This window comes from Narcine bancroftii, chromosome 1 (genome assembly GCF_036971445.1).
Source record: "Narcine bancroftii isolate sNarBan1 chromosome 1, sNarBan1.hap1, whole genome shotgun sequence".
NCBI classification, from domain to species: Eukaryota; Metazoa; Chordata; class Chondrichthyes; order Torpediniformes; family Narcinidae; genus Narcine; species Narcine bancroftii.
This window is the reverse complement of record NC_091469.1, coordinates 448,575,156-448,600,657: the sequence shown is the minus strand read 5'-3', so window position 1 is coordinate 448,600,657 and position 25,502 is coordinate 448,575,156. Positions and strand designations below refer to the sequence as shown.

At 37.8% G+C, this 25,502-nt stretch overlaps 1 protein-coding gene and 1 long non-coding RNA gene across 18 annotated transcripts in view; one reads left to right on the top strand and one right to left on the bottom strand.

Moving 5' to 3' along the window:
- mpp7a (MAGUK p55 scaffold protein 7a) overlaps positions 1-25,502 on the bottom strand; it is a 584,207-nt gene that overhangs the window by 13,202 nt on the left and 545,503 nt on the right. For all 17 annotated transcript variants that reach the window (XR_011350171.1, XM_069914534.1, XM_069914533.1 and 14 more), the window contains 4 exons: positions 17,890-17,970; positions 11,544-11,637; positions 11,012-11,120; positions 1,708-1,851 (listed from right to left, as the gene is read on the bottom strand). Coding sequence is in view for 16 of the 17 variants with exons in the window: in XM_069914534.1 (XP_069770635.1) it covers positions 1,708-1,851; positions 11,012-11,120; positions 11,544-11,637; positions 17,890-17,970 (428 nt within the window). In the remaining variant the exon portion in view is untranslated. The remainder of the gene's footprint in view (positions 1-1,707; positions 1,852-11,011; positions 11,121-11,543; positions 11,638-17,889; positions 17,971-25,502) is intronic.
- Positions 1-25,502, top strand: part of LOC138751771 (uncharacterized) — a 692,174-nt gene that overhangs the window by 586,824 nt on the left and 79,848 nt on the right. The gene's annotated exons all lie outside the window — the stretch shown is intronic.

Genomic DNA, 25,502 nt, shown 5'->3' with positions numbered 1-25,502 from the left:
GGACTCACTTTAGGGCATGATCAGGTTGAATACAAGAAAGTACCTATTTCTTGACCACATCGAAAACATTGGTTTGATCATTCCGATTTGAATTTATGTAACTTTCCTGGAGTAAGGTATAGCAGATGTAAGAAGTTATATTGCACTAGCCAATACCTTACATTAATCATGTTGTCCTAACATAAGTCAGAACTTTTCCCCTTTGAATTCTTCAGCTTAGAGCTGCCTGCCTTTTCCCCTAACCTAATCATTTCTGCTCATCCAGACCTTATCTGTTCCTGCTGAACGTTGGCTGTTGATGCTTTCCTCAAAGCCATCCCCCAACAATATCCAAAATGGTAGAACTATTAGAGAGGGGATCAACCAGAGGAGACTCCTGCGGAGCCTACCCACCTGCCTTTTTGACAGTCATTCATCTCTGCTGGGGCTAAACCTGCAGTGGGGTACCACCTACCAGAACCTCCTAGCTAGATGATATATCTAGACCCCTAAAGGCTCCTCAGGAAGTCCAACCTCTTGACCCAATCCATGCCATCTGAGTCATGAAGCAGCTGGACACAGATGTAAATATGGTTGTAAGGGACATTTAACTCCTTCCTGATCTCCCACACATCACAGGAAGAATATACCACTCCAGTGACTGTGATTATTTATCATCTAGTAACTACTGGGTTAAAAGAGGAGGAAAAACTTAAGCTTGCCTTGCCATATACAGACAGAAATATACATAAATATCACAGCTAGTGGAAACATCATCTCTGCATCTACTCTATTAAGGACAGTAAGAACTTACCATGTTTGAATTATACTATCCCTCATTCTTTTACATTCAAGAGAGTAAAGGCCAATCTCTCTCCATACCCCAATCTCACATTCCAGGAATCAATTTGGTGATCTGATGAACTCCTCAGGTTCGGAAACCAGATGTGGCCAGACCTGCTAAGTGTTCCCAGTATTTTGGTTTATTTCAGATTTTAAGCATCTGCAGCTTTTTGATTTTCATTTATATTTCAGTACGATGTAAATTTTTGGAAATTTGCAGACCATAATTTGCAATTTGGATGAATCTTTCCCATCCTATTCCCTGAAACAGATATGCTGGATGACATCTGCGTTAAATGTCATGTGTTGCAAATTTGTCTTTATTTTCCAGGATCTTTTGGCATGACATCTGTTGCCTTGGTAGTTAAAACAAGTCAGATTGTTACCCTCTGCATTTATTTCAACTATCTTTATGTTCTGTGAGAATTTCACTTTCTTCTATTATCCAAGTTACCCTGAAGCATTGGAAAATTGACACATAAGTCAGTAGAAGATACAGATTTACTTCTGGAAATTATGTTGCAATACAAGTCAGTCAAACATCTCTTTGCAGTTAAGAGAATAATGGGAGCTGTGCCTCTAGATGTGAAACTGGTCACTCATCCAACAGCAAACATGATAAATACAGCATTGAAAGCCAAAAGTATTTCACTGATGTAGTACAAGCCACTCAAGATATAGTGAGTGTAGATACCCTGGAATACCCTAGATTTGCTAGGAGATCCACACAGCTACACTTGATCACCAAAGACAATTGCAGGAACAATGTTAGCAAATGTCACATAAACCCATATTTACCTGAAGAAACACAAAAGAAAACTTCATTCAACCAAATCAGCTTTAGTTAAAAAATATTTCACTGGATATATAAACTTCAAAACATACCATGAATGGTTTGGCAGGGCCTTTGTCATCTTTGCTTGAAATTATTTTCGCATTCTTCCTGGTTTCTCTGAGACGTTCAAGGGATGGTGGCTTGATGAATATCACATATGGTTTGAATTCCAATGTCCTTAGATGTTTTATTGTCTGAAACATTTAAGTAGTGTAATGTTGTTTTACTTCTCAGCATATCTGGTTGCGAAAGCATATTGAAAAGTTAAATTTATCTCAAATAAGCTAGTAATAAATCCATTTTACAATGAATACAATTTAATCTTGTAACACCACTTCAGAAAACTAGTGTTTTCAGACACATTTTTTGATAATTGCTTTATGTGTGTGATGTTGGCAAAGCTTCTTTCATCAGTTGAACCTTGTTTCCCCAGGAAGATGATCGGCCCAAAAGCATTATGAGAGTCAACGACATATTATTGGAATAAAGTCAGACCAGGTAGGAGTGGGAATTTCCCTTTGCTGAAGAATATTTGTGAGTTATTTGACATTTATGATTATCTGGCAGCAATTATGGATATTTCATGATAATAAACACACAAGGAACCCTTTTTCTGTCAGCACTAACCCAACCTCTGAACTTATTCCTTCACCTTAAGCAGGTGTTGTCCAAAATTTCCTGAACAATTATTTAATAAACAAATGAATAAATCATTTATTATTTAGAATGCATCACAGCCAATAAACTGGACATAAGCATCTAGTTGCCATTGATAGCCATGAAAAAAAGAGCCTCACTGCACAGAATTGCAATGTACAGTTTACACCTGAGGGTTGCAGTGCTGGCAATTCATCTTACAGATGAATGTTTACGGAAGCTATTCGATGAAGCAGGCACTGGTTAATGACAATGTGCCTTAGGTTAAGTATTGCTCAGGGGGATGAGACCGAAGTTGTTGAGAGCTTAGCACCAGTCAACCACCACTCTGAACTTTTTTGTGAAGTCTCCGTCTCCCACACTTTGGAGATATGCCCTAATTCCTACTAAAAACATCTGGCGTCAAGGAAAGAGAATACAGTGTCAGACTTCACACATAAATTTATCAACTTCCTCCAAGAGCAGCTAAACCACATTCCAGAAGGCAGGCCTGAGACACATCTGGCTAAGGCTGCGACAATGGTAATGCTTATCTGGTCAACCTGCTCAGTCAAAGCAACATTCCAGATCTGGGCAACTGCCAGATGATGCGAAATGGTGCTTCTACCTTGCCACATTCTTCTACCTCGCAGACAAAGGCATTAAACTGCTGCAGTTAGTGCAATGTGTTGGAGGTTTGAATACATGTTTGTTCATTCGTGTTACAGATGGAAATCAAGGGAAATTTAATCTCAAACAATTGCTATTTATCCTCACCATCTGAGGAGTTAGGAGTAGATTCAGATATTTCAGATAACTGGGTGCCTGTCAGAAAAGGGAAAGTAGAAAAACGCAGATAGGTAATTTTGGGTATCCCTGTGGCCATTCACCCCAATAATAGGTTTTCTGCTTTGAATACTGTTGGAGAGAACAACCTACAAGGGCCAAGCTGCAGTGATCGGATCTTTGGCACTAAGCCTGGCCCCACGGCACAGAAAGGAATGAGGGAGAAAAGGAGAGTGGTAGTGATAAGGGGGGAGGGGATCACTAGTTAGAGGAGCAGGCAGGAGATTCTATGGACATGAGAGTCACCCAGATGGTTTGTTGCCTCTCAGGGGCCCGGGTTAGGGAAATCTCTGGTCTGGTCCACGTCATCCTGAAAAGGATGAGCAGCCAGAATTCACAGTAGATATTGGTATCAATGACATAGGTAAAAAAAGGTGAGATGCTGAAAGACCTCACAGTCAGGATTGCTGACTGTGCCACATGCCAGTGAGGGTAAGAATAGGATGATATGGCAGATGAATGCATAGCTGTGTAATTGGTGCAAGGGGTAGGGTTTCAGGTTTCTGAATCATTGGGATCTCTTCTGGTTAAAGTACAAACTGTATAAAAAGGATGGGCTACACCTGAATTGGACAGGGATAAATATCCTGGTGGAGAGGTCTGCTTGAGCTGTTGGGAAGGGCTTAAACAAGTTTGGCAGAGGGATGGGAACCAGGGTAGAAAATAAAGCAGGTGGTCGAAAGGTTGATGCATGGTATAGTGAGTTGGTGAGGAAGGACAGGCAGTGGAGAGAGCATAAATGTTAGTAGGAAAAAGAGAGGTGAACTTAGAGCATGGATTACTATGTGGAATTACAAAATTGTGGCCATAACAGAGACTTGGCTGACTCCAGGACAGGATTCGCTGATGCAGGTACCAGGGTTTAGATGGTTCAAAGTATTTGGGGGGGGCGGGGAGTAAAAGAGGGGAAGAGGGAGTACTAATCAGGAATAGTATCACAGGTGCAGAGAGGGAGGATGTTGTGGAAAATTTGTTTACTGAGTAGGTAAACTGGGGGTAGTCTTTAGGCCCCAAAATGCTCTAGAAGCACTGAGGAACAGATAAGTAGGCAGATTTTGGAATGCTGCAAAAATAATAGGATTGTTATTATGGGAGACTTCAACTTACTGGAAGAGATAGATGGGGAAAATGTATCAGGTGTGTCCAAGAAGGATTTCTGACACAGTATGTGGGCAAGCCGACCAGAGGAGAGGCCATACTGGATCTAGTACTGGATGATGAATCTGGTCAGATGACAGGCTTCTCAGTGAGGGAGCATTTCAGTGACAGTGACCAGAACTCACTGACCTTTAGAGTAGCTATGGACAAAGATGGTAGACAAAATGGTAAAATATTTAATTGAGAAAGGGCTAATTATGATAGAATTAGACAGGAACTAGGGAGAATAAATTGGGAACAAATATTCTCAGGGAAAAGTACAGAAGTAAGGTGGAAGATGTTCAGGGACCACTTGCTGTTTGTCCAACTGAGGCAAGGAAAAGATGATGGCTGAGACAACTAGTTGAGAGGAAGAAGGAAGTATACATAGGTTTATGAAGCAAAAGTCAGGAAAGGTTTGTGAGAATTATATGGTATTATGAAGGAACTTAAGAAAGGAGTTAGTTAGAAAGGGGCACAAGAAGGCCTTGCTTGGCAAGTAGGATTAAGGAATCCCCCAAGATGGTCTATGATAAGAGTGAAGATAGGGCCGCTTAAGGATAATGGAGGGAACATGTGCCTGTAGGCAGAGGGGGAGGGGGAGGTCCGCAATGAATATTTTGCTTCAGAGTTGACCACAGGAACCTTAGTCAATGTGAGGACAGTATCGAGCAGGCCTATTTGCTGGAGGTTAAGAAGCCTATCGAGCAGGCCTATTTGCTGGAGGTTAAGAAGCCTATCGAGCAGGCCTATTTGCTGGAGGTTGAGAAGCCTATCGAGCAGGCCTATTTGCTGGAGGTTAAGAAGCCTATCGAGCAGGCCTATTTGCTGGAGGTTGAGAAGCCTATCGAGCAGGCCTATTTGCTGGAGGTTAAGAAGCCTATCGAGCAGGCCTATTTGCTGGAGGTTGAGAAGCCTATCGAGCAGGCCTATTTGCTGGAGGTTAAGAAGGAAGTAGTGCTGGATCTTCTTAAAAATATTGCTATTGAAATATCCCTGGGACAGGCTGAGAAGAACCCCAGGTTAATATAGGAAGTGAGGAAAGATTGCTCGAGTGTTGGCAATGATCTTTGGCCACAGGGAGGGGCTGGAGGATTGGGGAATAGCAAATGTATTGCCTTGTTTAAAAAAGATAATAGGGAGAATCATGGGAATTATAGGCCAGTGAGTTTTACATCAGTGGTGGGCAAATTACTGGAGAGGATTCTTATAGACACGATTTACGAGCATTTAGAGAAGTATGGTCTTCTCAGGGATTGACAGCATGGCTTTGTGAGCTGGTAGTGCTAAGGAAACAGGGAAGCTGCAGAACAACTTAGCCAGGTTAGGAGAATGGGCAGAGAAGTGACAAATTGTTGGAATGTGTACATTCATGCACTTTGGTAGAAAAAAAATAGACGAGCAGACTATTTTTGACATAGGGAGAGAATTGGAAATACCCAGATGCAAAGGGACCTGAGAGTCCATGAGCAGGATAGCCTGAAGGTAAACTTGCATGTTGAGTCAGTGGTGAAGAAGGCAAATGCTATGCTGTCATTCATTTCAAGAGGAATAGAAGAGCAGGGGTGTGATGTTGAGGATTTATAAGGCACTGCTGGTGAGACCACACTTGGATTGTAGCTCTTCATTCAAGAATGGATGTGCTGACATTGGAGATGGTTCAAAAGAAATTCACAAGGATGATTCTGGAAATGAAAGGGTTATCATATGAAGAGCATTTGACAGCTCTTGGCCTGTATTCATAAGAATTTAGGAGAATGAGGTGTGGACAGAATAGATGCAGTTGGTGGGAGAGTCTAGGTCAAGAGCGCACAACTTCAGCATTGAAGGGTGTCTGCTTAGAATAGAGATGTGTAGAACTTTATTCAGCCAGAGGCTGGTAAATCTGTGGAATTTGTTGTCAAAGGCAAGGTCATTGTATGTATTTAAGGCAGAGATTCACAGATTCTTGATTAGCCAGGACATCAAAGGTTATGGGGAGAAGGCTGGGCAGTGCGGCTGAATGGGAAAATGGATCAGCTCATGCTTGAATGGCAGGGAAGACTTGATGGGCTGAATGGCCTCTTTCTGCTCTTTTGTCTTGTGGTCTTCTGGTCTAATTATTTTTTTTGAGGAACTGTCAAAATAAATTGATGAAGATAGGGCAGAAGATGTGGTGTATATGGATTTTAGGAAAGCATCTGTCAAAGTTCTCCATGGTAGGCGCATTCATAAAGTCCTGAGACATGGGATGCTTGGAACCTTAGCTGTGTGGATTCAAATTTGGCTTACTTGAAGAAAGCTGAGGGTACTAGTATTCTGCCTGGAGTAAGTGACTAGTGAAATTCTGTAAGGATTTATTCTGGGGCTCCAGATCTTTGTGATTTGGGTCAAAATCTATCAATCTCTCAAAGCTGCTCCGCAGGTTGATGTGATATTTAAGAAGGCTCATGGTCGGGGAATTGAGTTCAAGAGCTGTGAGGTAATGTGCAGCAATATAAAACTCTGGTTGGACCAAATTTGGAACATTGCATTCAGTTCTGGTGGCTTCATTACAGGAAGGATGTGGATGCTTTGGAGAGAGTGCAGAGGAAATTTACCAGGATGTTGCCTTGGATTAGAGAATATGTCTTATGAGACGAGGTTAACAGAGCTCAGGCTTTTCTCTTTGGAGTGAAGAAGGCTAAGAATTAAATTAATAGAGGTCTACAAAATAATGAGAGACATATATCAGGTGGACAGCCATCATCTTTTTCCAAGGACAACCATAGTGAACACCAGAGGACATCTGATTAAGGTGAGGGAAGGAAGGTTTAGGGGAGATTTTGGGGGCAAGAGCATAATGGATTACTGGAGTGCATTGCCAGCAGTGGTGGTGGAGGCTGGAACAATAGGGACATTTAAAAGACATGCACATGGATGGAAGAAAAATGGAGGGTCACGGGCATGAGGTGGGGAAGGTTTAGATTGTTAAGTATGCTTATAGAGGTCAACACATCATGGGCCAAAGGATCTGTACTGTGTTGTAACATTCAATGTTCTATTTGATCAGATCCGTTATTTCCATTAATTTATTGAGACTACAAGACTCCACTGTTTTCATGGTATGATTCTCTGAAAATTTCCACCCTTATTCATGCCAGCTCCTGAAGTCACAAGCCTATATTTGACAGCGACGTCTGGGTTTTGCCAAATGAGAGATGTCTGCGGATTTTACAGCTTTCTAAAGTGGTTTTCACTCTAACATGAGTGAACCACTCAAATGATGCAGGATTTTGAGAAGCACCAAGTAGAGGACCTTCTGTGCTTAACTTTTACAGCATCTTTAGTGCATCATTTATTTCCACACAGAAATGGCCAGATGAAATAGGAAAGCTGAGAGTCAGACTTCCACTTCAATTGATTGTTTCAAGCTCCTAAAAAGGAGTTATAATTGTCTAAGGAATTTAAAAATAATACTTTAAAAAAGGTTTTCCACCATGGGCAACATTTAATACCAAGAGACATAACTATTTGAAATGTTTTTCCTATTTTTTAAAATGTATTGCACATTATATAACTGTATCATTCAATTGTTTATATATTAAATACCAATAAAATATTTTTAAAAAGAAAATAAATCAAGCAATATCAAGGCAACAAAATTTAAGGACAAGGTAATATGAATAATATGTTATCAATGAAATTGGTAAACTTGCTTAGTGAGCTTAGTGGACCTTTGTTCAAGGATATTAATATTCCATTGTCTTTAATGAGGAAAATAAGGTAGCAAGAAATTTTTTTTGCATATATCATAATTAACATGCAGTTAGTGAAATACTGGTGGAACAAATTAAATTAACTGTGCAGACGTTAGGTGGAGCACAAAAGTGAGCGTCATGCAATATTGCATGGGTCTGGATATATTCCAATGTAAACATTTCAGAAGTAATATTACAGTTGATCAAATATAGGATGCTACCTGGAAAGCACACAGATGATGAAGAATTCAAGCTCTTGTACTTTGTGTGTCCAAAAGCTAGTTTTGCACAAAATGATTATCCAAATTACCCAAGATTATGCAAGTTATAATGTGGCCATTAAAAAGTCAGCTCTAAACCTTTCTAATAAATCTCCAATGTGATGTAATCTCTGGATCGTATGTAAAAAAAAAACATGTCCAAAAACACTGTTTGGAGAACTTGGGACATATTCAACAATCCAGATTTACCACCCACTGAGCCATAACAGTCAAAATTGTTATTAAGAACAAGAATGGCAAGTAAAAAATGGTCCAAATCTATTTAATTGCTAGATAAACAAAGTAGCAACACCCATACTATTATATACTGCTGTATTAGTGGTATTCTATGGAATGCAGTGTCGAAAGATTCTCTGTTACTCTGTAAGTATTAGCCTAATTTCAAACTCTTAATATTTTCTACATTTATATTTTACAATCCAGGAATTTAAAATCCAGATTTCTTTTTGTTCCTCTTATAGGAGGGAATGCCAGTTTTGCTAAGGGTGAAATCTGGAAACTTCACCCAAATTAGTTTGAATTTGCCCCATTCAGGTGGAGCAACATTGAGCCTAAATTATACTTGTTGGATTACAGGCAGAAGGAGCGGAATCTTTCATATGAAAAGCTGGCTCTTTTGAGTCTAGATTTTTTTTTATATTTGTGCATCTGCACAGATGACCACGGCAATTTCTAGATTATACTCTGGTGTGGTCTCCTCACGCGTGAGGCATACCTATGCATATGCTAGCACATACAATGGGAAATGTAATCAAATGGCTGCAGTAGGGAAGTAATCTATATCTTGTATTTTCTTATGAGATAAGGTCCATCGTCCATGTTGGTTCTCAGAACATTCCTTTCTGTGCCATTGCCACACTTACTTCACCACAATCTACTCCTTCTCACACATACATTAACTGCCCCGATTCTCTTGCTATTCTCTTACACCAACTCTTCAGGGTGTGAAAAGAGACTGGGCACACCAAGGAGGCCTTAATTGTCACAGAGAGAACTTGCAAATCCATGTGGACAGCAAGGTTACTGGAACTCCATGGCAAGAGTAACTAACTGAATGACAAGAAAAGCTGACCAGTACACTATGCAGGATTTTGCTGATTTACTCAAAATCAGCTTAACTAGATATCTATGCAACAGGAAATGAGTGCGAGTGAAGTGCAGATTGGCGCAGTGCTGAGTATGAGTGGCAAGCCCCTTGATGAATATTTAGGTCTAAACCAAGCACTGCTTTTGTCGCATCCGTTAAAAACGATTCTGGAACAACAGTGTGGTGTAGTACCAAAATAACATTAGCAAACATTATCGCAGCATTGTCAATTTGTTCTCTACCTGTGATTAATATAATTTAAAAATCTCTGAAAAAAATAATCCAAACTTTAAAATTTACATTTTTTGAAATCTAAAAGAACTTTTAAAATGGACCTAATAATACATTCAAGGAGATGTGTATAATTTAGAGGTTTTTTTTTCCAAATCTAAAATAATTGGTAGAATCTCAGAATTTAGGAGGTGACATACCCAATATTTTAGGTGCAGCTCAAATCTAGCAAATCAAAATCTGGATCATTAAAAATAATTTTGGAAAATTGTTTGAGATACATCTATTATGGTGAGAATTTCTAGTCATCTCCACTGATGTGGCTAATTCATCTGGATTTTTTCTGCAAGAAAACTAAGCAATCTAATGAATCATTGTTTTGAAGAATGGTATGGACATTCACCAGGATATAAAGTTCTAAAAATGTACTTTATAACCAAAGTACATTTAACATGCCAAGGATCCACACAACTTTTAGAGGCCATTCAATAAAGTTAATGGTTCAACTTTTGAAGTAATCAATGCCTATTGTTCCTGATACACAGTTCAATTTATCCAAGTCATCTTTTGGTCATATTGTCCCAGGAAATAGTGTAATTGTAATGGGGTTCCACAATCTTCCATGCAAAGTTCCTGCCTTGGCTTGAATTAGAATTAATCAATGAGAAGAAAATGATATGCTTTTATTAATTCAACATGCTCATCACATGTAAAAGGACTTGGATATGTACTTGTAGGACCATAACCTGCATCGTCACAGGCTTTGTGCTGGAAAGAGGGATGAGACCAGGCAGTTCTTTTACAACTGCCATGGACATGATGGCTGATGACTTCCTTCTGTGAAATACATTTTCGACGATTCATTAGGAAATTAATAACTGAAACCAAAAGCAGTACTGAGGGGGCCTGGAAGCGGTCATGTGAATTCCACTTTGGCTGATGAATCGCTGGCACCAGGTAACAAAAAAGCTGCAGATGAGAAGGGAAAAAAGTTGTATCCCAGTCTTTGGAAAGATTGGCAAGTTTTCATGTCCTAAGAGTTGAAAGACAAGTTTTTGAACACGTTCTGTGAATGTAAAGTAGTTAACTGTGCAAATAAATGTTTGAGAAACCTCAACTCTATACATGGAAGAGAAAACTTTTCTCAGTGTTGTAAACTGGCAGTCCTGTCCTCTTTACCCTTGGTTGTATCCTTGGCCACAAGAATGAAATGCTCTTTCCTGATCATTTATCTTTTCTGCTTGTTTACATTGACAGAAATTAGAAAAAGTAAATTGTAATATGAAGGAATCAATACACATTCAAAGAATTTAGGTTGCTTCAGAATAGACATTTTCATAATTAATTACTACAAAAAATACCTGAGCTTTGTAGATTGGTGAAGACTGAAAATCTTGTCTTTTGTGTGTCTACTTACTTGACATTGTACATCCAATAAGCAGACCTTATTCTGGGCCAAGACAAATCGAACAGAATCTATGCTGGTTCCATACAAGTTCCCTCTGTATTCCCCATATTCAATAAACCTGGAAAAAATGGAATAAAATTGTCAACTTAAAAGCAGATTTATAAAATGTAATGACCTTATAGCAACCAGTGAAATACAATCGAGGCAATGCACTGCCTATGTTCATGAGCCCAGAAATAAATAGACACTTTCATGGAGTACATCAAATTATTTTTATGTCTACTTATAGATTTTGGATGGATGGCACTGGTCTATGATAAATAAAAGAATTAATGCTAGAACAAATAATATCAACAAGTTTTATCTATACAATGTCTTTAATGGGGCACAAATTCCAAAATCAGTGAAATTTAACTCACTGAACAACTTGTCTGTTTTCCCAAGTAACCTATTGTTCAAATATTCCAATACTTTTCATCACTGCATCTGAAAATTTCCAGATGTGCTGGCATGAAACAGTGTATGCCATTTTTCAACTTACTTGTTATTTTGTACATCTGTCTCAAACAAGTGCTTGGATATAAAATGATATTCCACTCCGTCAGTTTCCTGGCTTCTCTTTGGCCTTGTTGTATCTGTGGATCACAAAACACAAAAATGTCTTTACAATTTGTGGTATTAAATTATCGACTTAAACACAGAGCAAAGTACAAGGAAGAGCTACTACCAATGAGGTTCACATATCGAAAGGTCTAAAAATATCAAATCCTTGTTAATACCGAACAAGCAGCAAGCAGTGGAATTTTATGTAAGCAAAACGGCAAATGTAAGATTCATTTCTATTTCTTTCGAACATTTGGCGATCATGACTGTCCATAAAAATGCAATTAAAGTACTTGAAAATTTCGGTAAGGTGTCATATTCAGAGAGTTCCTAAATTAGAATAAGTTACATATGATTCATTACTTTTTAATCCAGCATTTCTCTTATGGTTAAAATAAACTAAGCTGTGTTCTGAAGTCTAATTTGAAATCACCGTCACTGAAAGCTACTCAGAAATATGACTGTAATTTTATTTCCCACCACAGTTATTTTTTAAAGCCAAGATATGAGGCAGGGCAATGGCATTTTATACAGAAGATTGAAAAGCTTTTTCCTCCATTTCTCATAAATGTCAGAGTTGCCACAAAATTTGACAAGTAAAGCAGGAACAGAAGGGAAACTATTGCTGATGCAAAAGTAATTATGTCCCACCTCCACCTTCCATAAAACATGGCTGAACCCTATTCCTTCCTCAAAAATGTTTTGTATATATTATATAAATAAGAAAAAATATCAAGAAAGAGATATTCTGGTGGCTCCTTTTCTTAGTTCTGAATGTTTTAACTTGTATTTTATTTAAGAAGTCAAAAAGACAGCATCACATTTCATTAAATATTTCATAAATGTTCCTGGCAAGTGTAAAGTGTTTTGAGTAGAACTGACTCCTGTATAAAATACCACAGTCTAACCAATTCTCTTGTGATTAACAGTACAACTAAATTGTAACAAGAATAACCAAATGATAATGAGGAAAAAAACTGAGTGACATTTTGAATATTGGGAGAGCAAAGTTAATACTGTAAAGCACAAAATAATTTTTATAGCATACAAGAATGAAAGATTGGCTTACTGCCTTTATTCCTTGATCAATCACAGAGCATACCAAATCATTACACTATGGAAAACTAAGTTTCTAAGCTCTGACTGGTTTATTTCTATTGCTTTAGTAACCAAAAATCCTTCAGAGAAATAAATTATCACTTATTCTCCCTTTTTCTATTACATTAAGTGCAGCTTCACAAATTCTCACGTCTTGCATGTACCATTGTCCACAATTTTAATGTGCATGAACTTGAAGGGTGAAGCAAAGCCTAAAATTACCTCATATCACTTAACAATTGTTATTAATGCTTTGGACAAAAAATCACTGATCTTTGTTTAAAATCTTATTTGAATGCAATTTCTTTAAAGATTTTCTGTCTTTGTTAGCATAGTATTTATGGAACATTTCAGATGTACACAAAACACTGTTTATTCTGGCCTCACACTTGTAGGTTGAAATCAAGATGTGAAAAAAAATACCATGATAGAACATCAAGTTCCTTCGTTGTTCTGACTTTCTTGGAATGTTGTTGTCATTTCAAAGTTCTTTCTGAATACAAACTGACTGCATTTCACAATATTAAAACAAAGATTATACACCAGGATCACTTAACATTGACCATTAATTGCTCTGAGAGTCACTGGCGTACAGATATGGTTGCTAAACATGTAGTTATAAATGTTTTGATTTATATTGAAACAAATAAAATTTTACAGTGATTAATAAATCTTTTATAAAAGCATAATTAAAGCAATAAGAACCAGTCAGAATTTTTAATGTCATAGTGTGACTAAGGTCTGGGAAAGGAGATGAACTCAGATTGAAAAATTATAGTTTCATAAACTATTGCAAATACCATAAAGTAAATTTAATGTGAACATTTCTGTGAACTATTTTATTCAATTTTACAATGATCCTAATTTTAATTTTAATCTTTTATTCAACTGCTTTGTGTTCTGAAATACTCTGTTCAATTGTCCAAATCTGATTGGATTTTCATTTGTTGGCTTGATTGCATCATTCAAGTTGCAGTCCATTGTGCTAGATTGAGTAGAAAGCATTCTGGTCCTCAAATACAGAACATTCTGCACTGAGCAGAAAATAATTTTTGATGCATCAATGCTGAAGTACTTTCCAAAACATCTAAACAGCAATTAGAATAACCAAGATCTACAAAACCGATTTTCTTCTTACACTTTCATTGAGATTATTAAATCTGCATTAAAATATTTTATATACATATAAACAATTAACTGCTGGATTTTAAGTAAATGATGGAATTAATGACAATTACTGTTTTTAAATATGTATTAAAAATGAGAAAATAGCTTTTTATGGAGGGCTATGGAAAAACTGGCAAAAACAAGGATAAATATATATCATTAAGCCATTCATTCTTTTAAAAACTAATCTCCACAAGATTTTAGACTGTTTGCATAAACTATTTTTTAAAATTGAAATTTTAATTTTAAAAGATTATTCAAACAGCACACAAACAGCAAACATCGGGTTGCCATTTCAGCCCACGAGTCTGTGCCATCCAATTTATAGTCAATTAATTGAGAATTGAGAAAACATGTATTTATAAAGATGAAAACATATCTGAGACAACTCGCTCAAAGAAACAAAACAATAAATAATTGCATTAAAGATGCATTTATTTTGCAGTGTTCTTTTATCTTGTGATTACAATAGCAGAATCCTCATATATATTTCTCTATGGCTGAATGAATGATGCTTTTGACCAAGTCAGAACACAGGTTTAACAAGTCCAATGAAGAGGTGCCAGCATCATGAAAATTCTCCTTAACCCTGGTCATGCCCTTTAGTTGTCGGTACTTCAGGCACCTCTTGGGTTCAAGAACAGTTTTTCTCCCAACAGCTATCAGATTTTTAAATCTACTTGTATTATCCTAACCAGGGCTCTACTCCTGGACCAAAGATTTTTCTGTATTATTGTAAGATCACGAACTGTAACTCTGAATATTTAACTATTCTTTTATATTTTCTTATCTTTATTTCCTTTCATGTGGTAATTTAATTTATACTTATTGTTTATCAATTTATTTTACATATCTGTACAGCAGCAATCAAGATGAATTTCAGTGCATTTGCACATTGTACCTCTGTACCGTATTTTTTCGCATATAACACACGAGTTATATACATATTTTACCAACCAGACACCCACCCTGCGTTATGTACATGTGCGCACTATACACTAATATTTTTATATGTTGAAAGAATGTGCACAATTAATAGCGAGTGTGGGAAAGTCAAACCAGCAATTTATAGCAAGCGTGGGAATATAATAGCAGCATTGAAAGAACGCGCACAATTTATAGCGACTGTGGGGAAGATGTGTAGCAATTTATAGCGAGCATGGGAATATTAGTGAGCATGGGAATATAATAACAGCAATGAAAGAACGCGCACAATTTATAGTGACTGTGGGGAAGCTGTGTAGCAATTTATAGCGAGCATGGGAATATTAGTGAGCATGGGAATATAATAACAGCAATGAAAGAATGTGCACAATTTTTAGTAGCCGTGGGAAAATTGCAATTTATAGCGAGCGTGGGAATGTTATATAGTGAGGATGAGACTATATAATAGTGGCAGTGAAAGAATGATCCTGGGAATAACTCTTTGTACTGAATGCCATGGTATTCCTATAAACAGGACTTCATGGCCGAGGTATTGCACTTTATCAATCTTAATTGCCCAGACGTGTCCTGGAGGGAGGAGATTAACATATCAAGTGCCTCTGAATTAAAATCCTTTTTAACTCTGCAGCCTGTCTGTGATCTATTTAATTGATTCCTCTCCAAAGCTTGTTAATGTGTTGCAGTAGGATATTATCAATATAATGTAGAATTGACACCTCTGGGGGTAAGCCGATTGGGTGTTAATTGCAAGCCAAGCCAAAGAACTGTGGCAGATACTGGTATATGCTTTGTCTCATGTCCAATTTAAATGCAAATTTGCTTTTGTCAGTCAGAATTTAGTTATACCTGCGCGGTATATGCGTGTGTGCATATATGAAAATGTTTTACACTATTTATGATTTTCTGGACTTTATATGCACATGTGTATGTTATATGCGATGTGCATATTATATACCATATGCATAGGCGCATTATAGGAGTGAAAATACAGTAAGTGACAATAAACTCTCATCTTTCAGCTCATTGAAGAACAAAGGGGTCTTTCAAGGATCTTGCTTATGTTTATCTGCTATCATCCCATCTTATGGCTTGTACTCCGCAGCCTCAAACTATCAATGAATCCCACTTCCTGCTCCCTCAACTTAGACCCCCATCCTCAAACTCCTACCACTTAAATTCACTGGGCAAAACTGTGAATATTTCTCTTTCTTCGTTATGCTGCTCTCTTCCATGTTATTATTTCCCTCAAAAATAATATATCATCTTTCCATCACTGCAAAGTACTGCCGTATCACCAGCCTCCTGAATCTATGTCCATCTCTTTCAAAGCTCCATCACTTATCAGAACTGCTCTTACAAGAGTAACAAATTACATCTATCACTTCTCATCTTTTCCAACATTACCCTCTGTCTTTGACATGGTTGATTGTATTTTTCCTTCAACAACACTCCATTGTCATCTCAATGGCTGAGACTGCACTATTCAATGCTATTTAACAGCAGCATTTCCAAAAACATTCATTCTGCCTGTTCTCACACCGTTATCCTTGGTGGTGCCTAAATATCTGACTAAGCCCTTCTCATTTTTCATTTGCATGCTGTTCCATGCTGAAATCTATTTCCATAAATACAATGATGACTAACTTTCTCACCACCATCATTCATGATTCCTTTACTGTGGCTAAATCATCAATTTACTTGTTTGATATTCATTTCTGGCTGAGCAAAACTTTTCTCCAAGTACTAAGCAGATAAAATTTGTGTCCTAGTTCCATCACAAACTCTGCATCCCAGCCATCGAATATTATCCTTTTCCTGGCAAATATACAAATCTGAAATAGATTATTCACAGTGTCGGAATGTAAATGATCTCACCATGAAAAGAAGGCATATACTCGTATCACCCTTGGACTGCCAAGTTAAATCTGTAATGGAGCATGGCTTCATCTCTGTCATTACATCTTCAACACACAACGCCATCTGTGCCTCAGCCCAACAGCTGACAACTTTATCCATGCCTTCATTACACCTAAACTGTCTAAAATGATCTCACAATGATGCATCATTACCAAGATTGTCTACATACTGGGCTCCATCCTTTACTCAGCCCAACTGCTAACAACTTCATTATTAGATCTAATCTTAATTGCTCCAACATTCTGAGTGAAGGCCTTCCAAGCTTTCACATTGGTAAACTTGAACTTTGCTAAAATTCTGCAAGGTGAACTGAATGCCCGTCTCCCTTGAACTCAGTTCAGGTAAACAAAACAACATCTCGTCAATCATCCAGAATGTCTGGAGTCCTTTTCTCAGAAAGTTTTACAGATATGGAAATGAATGACCCTTTACCCTACCACATCCATGTTAACTTCTTTGCCCATGGACACTGATCCATTTTGCCTCCATAATGACTGCATCCTTCTATATTCTATATTTGGAGCTGAATGAACCCCAGATCATTCAGGAGGCAGAGGGAGTGGTGCATAGAAGCTACAAGGTGACAGCCAGACTCAAGAGACAGGAGTCAGGTACATGAGTAACTGTTAGGAGAGGGAAGGGTATAGGCAGTCAGCACAGAGCACCCCTGCTGCCGTTCCCCTCAACAAAAAGTATACCAATTTGATGGAATGGCAGAGCGGATTTGATGGGCCATATAGCCTACTTCTATACTTAGATCTTATGGACTTATCGCGCAAGATTCTTAAAGTTTACATGTTGGCTTCAATCACATAGCTGGCAACAGAGGCGTATTGAAGGAAGGGGTGAATATTTTTCTGTATGACGTTATTGGAAAAAATATATAAGCTGTTAATCCAACAGTTAAAACATTTTTTTTAAAGTTTATTGACAACAGCTAACAGGCAAATAATAAAAATACAGCAAGAGTACCTGGCAACATTAGTGTAAAAGTAAAAGATGTGAACATGGAATTAGCCTACTTTTTTATTTTAAATAGAAGAGGTAAACAAAACCTTTCCCTTTCCAATGATTACATTTCTACACGTGCCACTGAAGATGCATAATCTAGATGAATCACTTGTTTAAACTCAAAAAAAGTAATGGATCATACTCACATGGAACTGTTACACCATAATGCTGTGGATCACAAATCAACAGTTTCTGTTTAAGCTCATTCAGTCCAACTCCTGAAGGACCTACAAAAGCAAGCACCGAAAAAAATTAAAATTTGTAACTGTAGAAATATCACAGCATGCATTTGTAATTCCCTACATACAGGTAGTCCTCGATTTACGACCCTATTGGGGACCGAATGATTGGTTGCAACTCAGATTAGTCGTAAATTGGATTTGCTCCACAGAGGTTATGAAACCTTCAACAAAAGAACCTTTAGTGGGGACCTTGGACTGCCATGGGGAGAGGGGAATGGAGGCCTCGGGTTGCCGTGGGGAACAGGGACCTCGGACTGCCACTGGGCAAAGGGAACATCGGGTTGCCACGGGGAATGGGGACCTCAGGCTGCTGATGGAAAATGGGGACTTCGGGCTGCCGCAGCGAACGGGAAGCGGGACTTTGGGCTGCTGCTGGGAGCGAGTACTACTATATACAGTAATTTTAATTAAAAATATGTACTTGTACAGTAGTTTTAATAATTTTTAAAAAGAATTGGTCGTATGTGCGGTTGGATGTAACTCATGTAGGTTGGAAGTCGAAGACTACCTGTAGTTGTTGTTAACTCTTGCCTTCAAATTCAGAGTACAATTATGTGATCTAACTATTATCCAATTTATAATAATGTAATGATCAACTGGTGATTGTGTGTGTCCACCAGCACATCATATATGAAATACATTAAATTATATTCTGATTTTAGAAACCAATTAATAAAACAAGATCTCAAATGTATAGATTATGCTTTGCAGTCAGAAATAGCTGTTTTACAACATCCATCTCTTCTCCAAGCCCATTGTTTCTGTTAGCAACCTGACCAAGTAGCCCTTCATCTTTCAATTGCAGATAGAGATCATACAAAATCTATAATTGCACCCAATATGTAATTTTATCTTCCATACATTCCAGAGCCAATATCTCACTGAGAGTGCCAAAAATCTCTCCAGACCTTAAAGGCTTTTTGGCTATGTGCAGAGTGGTTCCAAAGTATTCACTAAAAGCCTGCCAGACGGTTTTACTATTCTATCATTCTTATAAATTAACCTTCACTTAATTGCTATTATAAATCATTAGATAATTCCTCCGACGTTCCTGCAATGTGTCTAAACTTTAATAGAGAATGTAAAACACCAATTTTTAACGTGTAGAAAATTTGGATTAAAAAGGAGTTTTGAGCGTGAGTCTTGATGAAAAACCTCTCTCAAAATGTTGACATGTTTTCCAGAAAATGACTAATCTGTGCGTTTCGGCATCATCTGTTTTTATTTTTGATCTCAGTATATAGGAACACACGAAAAGTACAGAATTGGAAAAGAGTCTGCAGCCCATCTGGCTGGTCCCAAAACTAGTACCTTTCAAATCCCCAAGTCCCTTAAATATCTGTCTAATCCTTAATTATTTCCATAGAAGCAGTTTCCACTGCCTCTCTGGGTAACCCATTCCACACTCACTGTCCTCTGGACATTCTAGTTAAATCTACTTGAACATATACATTCCCTCTTCCAAATTTGAGTTTTGCGTTCTTAGTTCCTTTTCCATGCTGTTACCATTGAGATTCTGTTCACTATGTGCCCCAAAGAGCATCTGGTCTGACAAATGTTGGAGAAAAAAAAGATTTATTGGCAACACAAAGCTCCTTATTTGCACAGGGTTGTCCACTCATAAACAATAAATAATTATTTATATGCTTGTACAATTCTCCTTTCTAAACAACATCCAATACATTAACTAACATCTAGCCCCATGGCATTGACAACAATTTTTGATCACTGTTGGTTATGGAGAGGGGTTTTCCGAAGAACCAAAGATGATAACCACATCTGGTCTAAAAATCAGTATGATTTTCAAATCGACAAAAACTGCAAGGAAGAGATAATTTCCATCATGATGTTGGGCAGAGAACAGACTTCATTTCAGGAATTTTAAAAAGAAATGAGCAACAATGAAAATGTAGATGAACTGCTTGAATTATTAATTTTGGAGAAAGTTAATGTTCAAATATCCAAATATTTGATCATCTATATAATTAATCAGTTTATAAATTGATCTACGTAACATTTCATCTAATTTTAACTTGGTCCAGTTCTGGAGAAAGTACTGGTGCTTAAAAGATGAAGTTCGTGTAAGAACTTTGTTCTAAGACTGCTGTACCTTAAAACAACAGACAGGTGCAGACTAATGTTTAAGTTTTGTGAAAAAAAATGACCATTCTGCTTACATTAGAGATTTGAACCACAGTATCTCTGGAGTATCATGGATAAATCATTTGAAGGACATCAATGTAAAAATGAGGCAAACTTTTTCAAAATACCCCTTCTGAATAATTTTGAAGCATTTTACTAAAGCATAGTTTTTAGACTTCACCTTTTGATTCATAATTTTGATTCTTTTAAGAATTAGTATAATTTCAACTATCTAATCCTGGGATGCAATCTTAATTTTAAAAATTCTTAAAGATTTATCATCAAATTAATCTTTGGAATGGCATAAAATCCAGTTATCCCTCTACCTTGTTCTTATTTCAACTTCCTCAGTCTATCTGTGACTATCTTATCTGAAAATTCTATTTGAGAAGTGAAAAACTGCAGAAATTAGAAATATGAAATAAATACAGGAAATGCTGGAAGTATTTAGAAGGTCAGCCAGTATCTGTGGAGAGAGAGGCAGTTCAAATTTCATTTCAGGTTACATTAGAAATAGAACATTTTCAATTGGATAGAATATGATAGGGTGACAGAAAAAAAAAGGATGGTTGAATACTTAGCAAAACTGAATAAAATAAAAGGTTGGGGTGTGTTGTGAGTGAGGAAACAGGCTTGATAGGTCTCAATGGGAAGGACTCTGGAAACAGTTTTGTTAGGGAAGGATTTTATTTACAGATGGAAAGGGTAACAGATGCAGGACAAACACACACACGGAAAAATCCCTTCAATACCCAGTGCAGGCATGGCTCTATGCTACAAGGGATACTAATTAAACACTCCTAACCCTTTTAACAGTGTACACCTTACAGTTTCTCCAGTGTCCTTCCACTTTTCTAGGCCTGGAGTGAAGCAGGGTGGTCCCAAGCTGGCAAAGAGGGAGAACAAAGAACACATGGCACCTTTATAGTGCTGGAGGGTCGAGCCCAGGTCATTAGCAGAGACAATGGCTTGGTGCCAGGAGGGTTAATCCAATTACAACAGCCAATGGCCCAAGGCCAAGTGCAGACAGGTTGGAGAATCCAGTCCAGGTAATTTATATGGACCCACGACAAGGTGTGCACTAATGGGTGAAGTGGAACCAAACCTTGATTGGCAGCTGGTGTGTCCTCTGACTAGGTAGGGGGAAGTGCTGTTATGTGACAGCCACAATCCTTCCCAATACAGAGTGCCTGCTCTGCTAGACTGAAACATTAACTGCTTCTCTGTCTGCAAAAGTTACCTGACCTACTGAGCATTTCTAGTGGCTTTTTTTGTTATCTTCTTCATCTGCCCCAACAACCCATGGATACTTAATGTCTATTCTTGCACAAAGAACGATTTGGTATACATTAACTCCTGGTCTCCTCTAGGCTCCTTCCATGATCCCTTAGGACCTTCCAATTCACCTCTCGAAATATATTTAAATATGTCCATTGTTCAAAACAATTTACATTTAACCAGTCCTGACCAGTTCCATAATCTCTCTGATCTTGATTTTATTTCCATCATTTCCCAGGGCAGAAATGACTAACACAGGAGGCATCGTTTTATGGTACTTGGGAGTCAGTACTGGGAGGGGTGGGGGATGTAAGAATAAGTTTTTCTCACGGAGTGTTGGGTGCATGGAATGCTGACAATGGTGGCGGAGGAAGGTACAATAGGATATTTTAAGAGTCTATTAGCTAGGTACATAGAACTGAGAAAAGTTGAGTTATGCAATAAGGAAATTATGAGCAGTTGTTGGAATAGGTTATTAGGTTGGTACAACACTGTGGACTGAAGGGTCTGTATTGTGCTGTAGATTTCTATGTTATATATTCAAGCACAGCCTGCAAATATTTATTCCCCATCCAACCCATATTTGCTTGTCAGTTACAAAGATATATTTAACAGGAATTTGGATAATTACCTTGGGGAAAGGAAGATGAGAAAGAAAAGTTGCTGATAGAGGTGGTAGGAAGAGGCTCACATTGCTTGAATTGTCAGTTTTTATGCTCTATGTTCATTATAATTCTTATGCCGTGACTATGCCTTTGGTAATAGTATAGCTTAACGTGATTCACTTTGCTTCTGTGCTTTTCTTCTCCAACAATATTGTCCAGTTCAATTTCATTAATGCCCCATATAACCTGTTGTTGAATGCATCTATTGTACTCACTCTCACTTTAGGAGTCTCATCTTAAATACTGCCATTTTGTTATCACTGTTGCCAAGATGTTTTCTGCTCTACTGTCTCATTACTTAGTATCATGTTCAACAGTACTTCTAGGTTGAATAGGTTCCTTGACCATGTAATAAAGGCTACATTGTACCAGATTCAGATGCATTCTGCAGATCTCTAGTCAAATCAAATCACTCAGATCCTCTTCGATTGCTGTGCATGTTACTCTCATCTGATTAAAGTTCTGTCGATTTCTTTCACAAAACCTCAATATAAATAGCAGATTTCCATAGCTATTTCTCTCTCCAATATACAGGGTTCCTGTTTTATCTCAGTTTGGAAAAAAAACAAGTTCAACTCTGTATAAGACTAAGGAATGCAAGATGGAATTAAACTCAGAGAAATGCAGGATGTTCCACTTTGTTGGTTAAACTGGACAGAACTTACATAGTCAACGATAGGTCTTTGGGGAATATTGGTGTATGCCAAGAGAGTTGGTATATGGGTATACATTTCCATAATAATGGCGACACAGATAAACAGTATGGTGAAGCAGCATGTGCCTTCTTTGGTGAGGGCAATGAGTACATGAACAGGCACGTCATGTAACAATTGTATGAGACTTTGGTGAGACTGGACTTGGAATACTTAGGGCAGTTTTGGTCACCCAGCTATAGGAAAGACATTGTTCATCTAGAAACAAGGCAGAAAAGATTCACAAGAATATAACTGGGACAAGTCATCTTGAAATAAGTATATGCAGAGGTTGTATAAGCTGGGACTTCTCTCCTTGGGGTGTTTCTCAAATCGTGCGCAGCAAAGATGAGGTGTGTCGTCACAGTATTCTTTTAGGGAAGGGGAATTAATACTAGGAGTCATGGATTTAAGGAGAAAGGATCTGGAGAGGCACCTTCTTCACACAGAGGGTGGTGAGTATATAGAACAAGCTACCAGAGGAAATGGTACAAGCACGGAAAATTGTACCTTTCAAAAGCCATTTAACAGTTATATGGATAGGGAAGGTTTGAAGGGACATGAGCTGAACACAGGTAAATGGGACTAGTTTGATCAGCATGGACAAGATAGGAAGGCCTGCTTCTGTTGTAGAACTCTATATCTCTCTGATATGAAAGGAATAGGGAAATCAACACATCTGAAAGTATGGAACACATTTTTTTCCATCATGAAAATGCAAACATTACAAGTTATGACTATTTTTCTTTTCATAAATAGCATTCACTCTCTTAAAAAAAAGGAAGGGGTGCCTCTCCAGCAGTAAAAAGTCATCTGATGTAAAATGTTTCATTTAAATCTTGGATGAGAATGAAGGAAATTACTAAAGAATAAGATTTAAATTAATTGTTAGTGTAAACTACTTGAACTCAAAAGAGAATTCTCAGGGACATGATCTACATGTATTTGGAAAGGTAAGGACTGATTTAGGATAAGCTAATATGGGTTTATGTGTGGGAAATTGTGTCTCACAAATTTTAACAAGTGTTTTCAAAGGGCGACCAAGAAGAATGATGAGGGCAGGGAAGTAGATGTTGTCTAGAAGGTCCTGCATGGTAGGCTAATCCAGATTGCAAGTTAGCCAATTGGTAACAGAACTGGCAGATGGAATTTAACTCAGACAAGTGCAAGGCACTGAAGTTTGGTAGGTTAAACCAAGGTAGACCTTCAACATGGTAGAACCCTACAGAGTGTTGCCGAAAAGAGAGACCCACATGTACAGGTACACTAGATCCCTGTCAGTGGCATCAGAAGTAGACAGGGTGCTAAAGGCTTTTGGCATGCTTACCTTCATTGATCAGGGCATTGAGAATGGGATGTGGAACATCATGTTGCAACTGTGCATGATGCTGGTCAGTCCAAATTTGTAGTTTCCTAACAGTTTTTGTCACCCAGATATATTATTAACCCAGAAAGGGGGCAGGAAAGATTCTCAAAAATGTTACCATGACTGGTCAAATTGAGTTATGAGGAGAGGCTAGATAGGCTGGGACTTTCTTCCTTGAGCAGAGAAGGCTGAAGTTCATAAATGTGAGAAAAGTTAATGATCTCAGTTCTTTTCCCCCAGAGTAGGGAAGTTAAAATTTGAGGGCATAGATTTAAGGTGACAGGAAAGATTTAATAGGGATCTGAGGGCAACTTGATCCACAGAGGACACAATAGACGTGGGTTTCATGGCAAAAGACATTTCGATAGATAGATGGATAGAAAAGATTTTGAGGCAAATGGGATAAATCAATTTAGGTAGACAACATGGACAATTTGGGCCGAAGGGCCCGTTTCCTTGATATTAAACACTCTCAATCCATAACTGACAACATATCCAGTTGCAGAATAGTTTAAAAACAAGTTTGTTTTTCCAGACAGCATAGCCTCCATTTTCACCATTCTTGCATCACCCTGAGACCCTTCTGGCAAACCTCTGAGTGATTGTATTTAAACCTCATAAGGTTACCAGGAATGCGATTAAAATTGGAAGGAAGGAGAATGAGGAATGTGCAGTCACTGGAGCCCAGCAGAGATGTAAAGAAACAATCTCCTATTCATTAGTAGAATATTCTCAGGCAGCTATTTATTGTGCGGTAAATGCTGGCCTTTAAAATAAAACCAATGTACTGTGGTTGAAAAAAAAACCTGTTACATCAAGGCCGAGTGATCTCTGCATGCTATGCTTTATTTTAAAGCTATCACAGTTAAAATAAATTTTATGCAGATTCGGAAATGCAATCTGGTTGTACCATTTTGGCAAAAGGAGTTTAATTGTAAAATACCTAATAATAATGCATTTGAATTTTCATTGTTCACTCAAAGCCACCTTGGGAATTGAATTCATAATATCGTATTGTCAGATTTATTGACATATTTGACCACATACAATTCTGAGATTCTTTTTCTACAGGTGAGGCAGAATTACCATTTATCGGTAGCGCAAATAAAAACTGTACACAGCGTGAACATGTAAACAAATAAAAGAACTGTAAACAGAAAACAAATGTAAACAAACCAAATGTGCAATACAGAGTTAAAAAAATCAATAAAGTGCACAAGCAAGAATCCTCAAGTGTGTCTCTGATTGAGTTTGTTGTTGAGGAGTCTGATGGAGGAGTGTAGCAGTTGTTCCTGAACCTGGTGGTGTGACTCTTGTGCCACTTATACCTCTTTCCTGATGGCAGAATGTGTGCTGAGTGGTGTGGATCCTTGA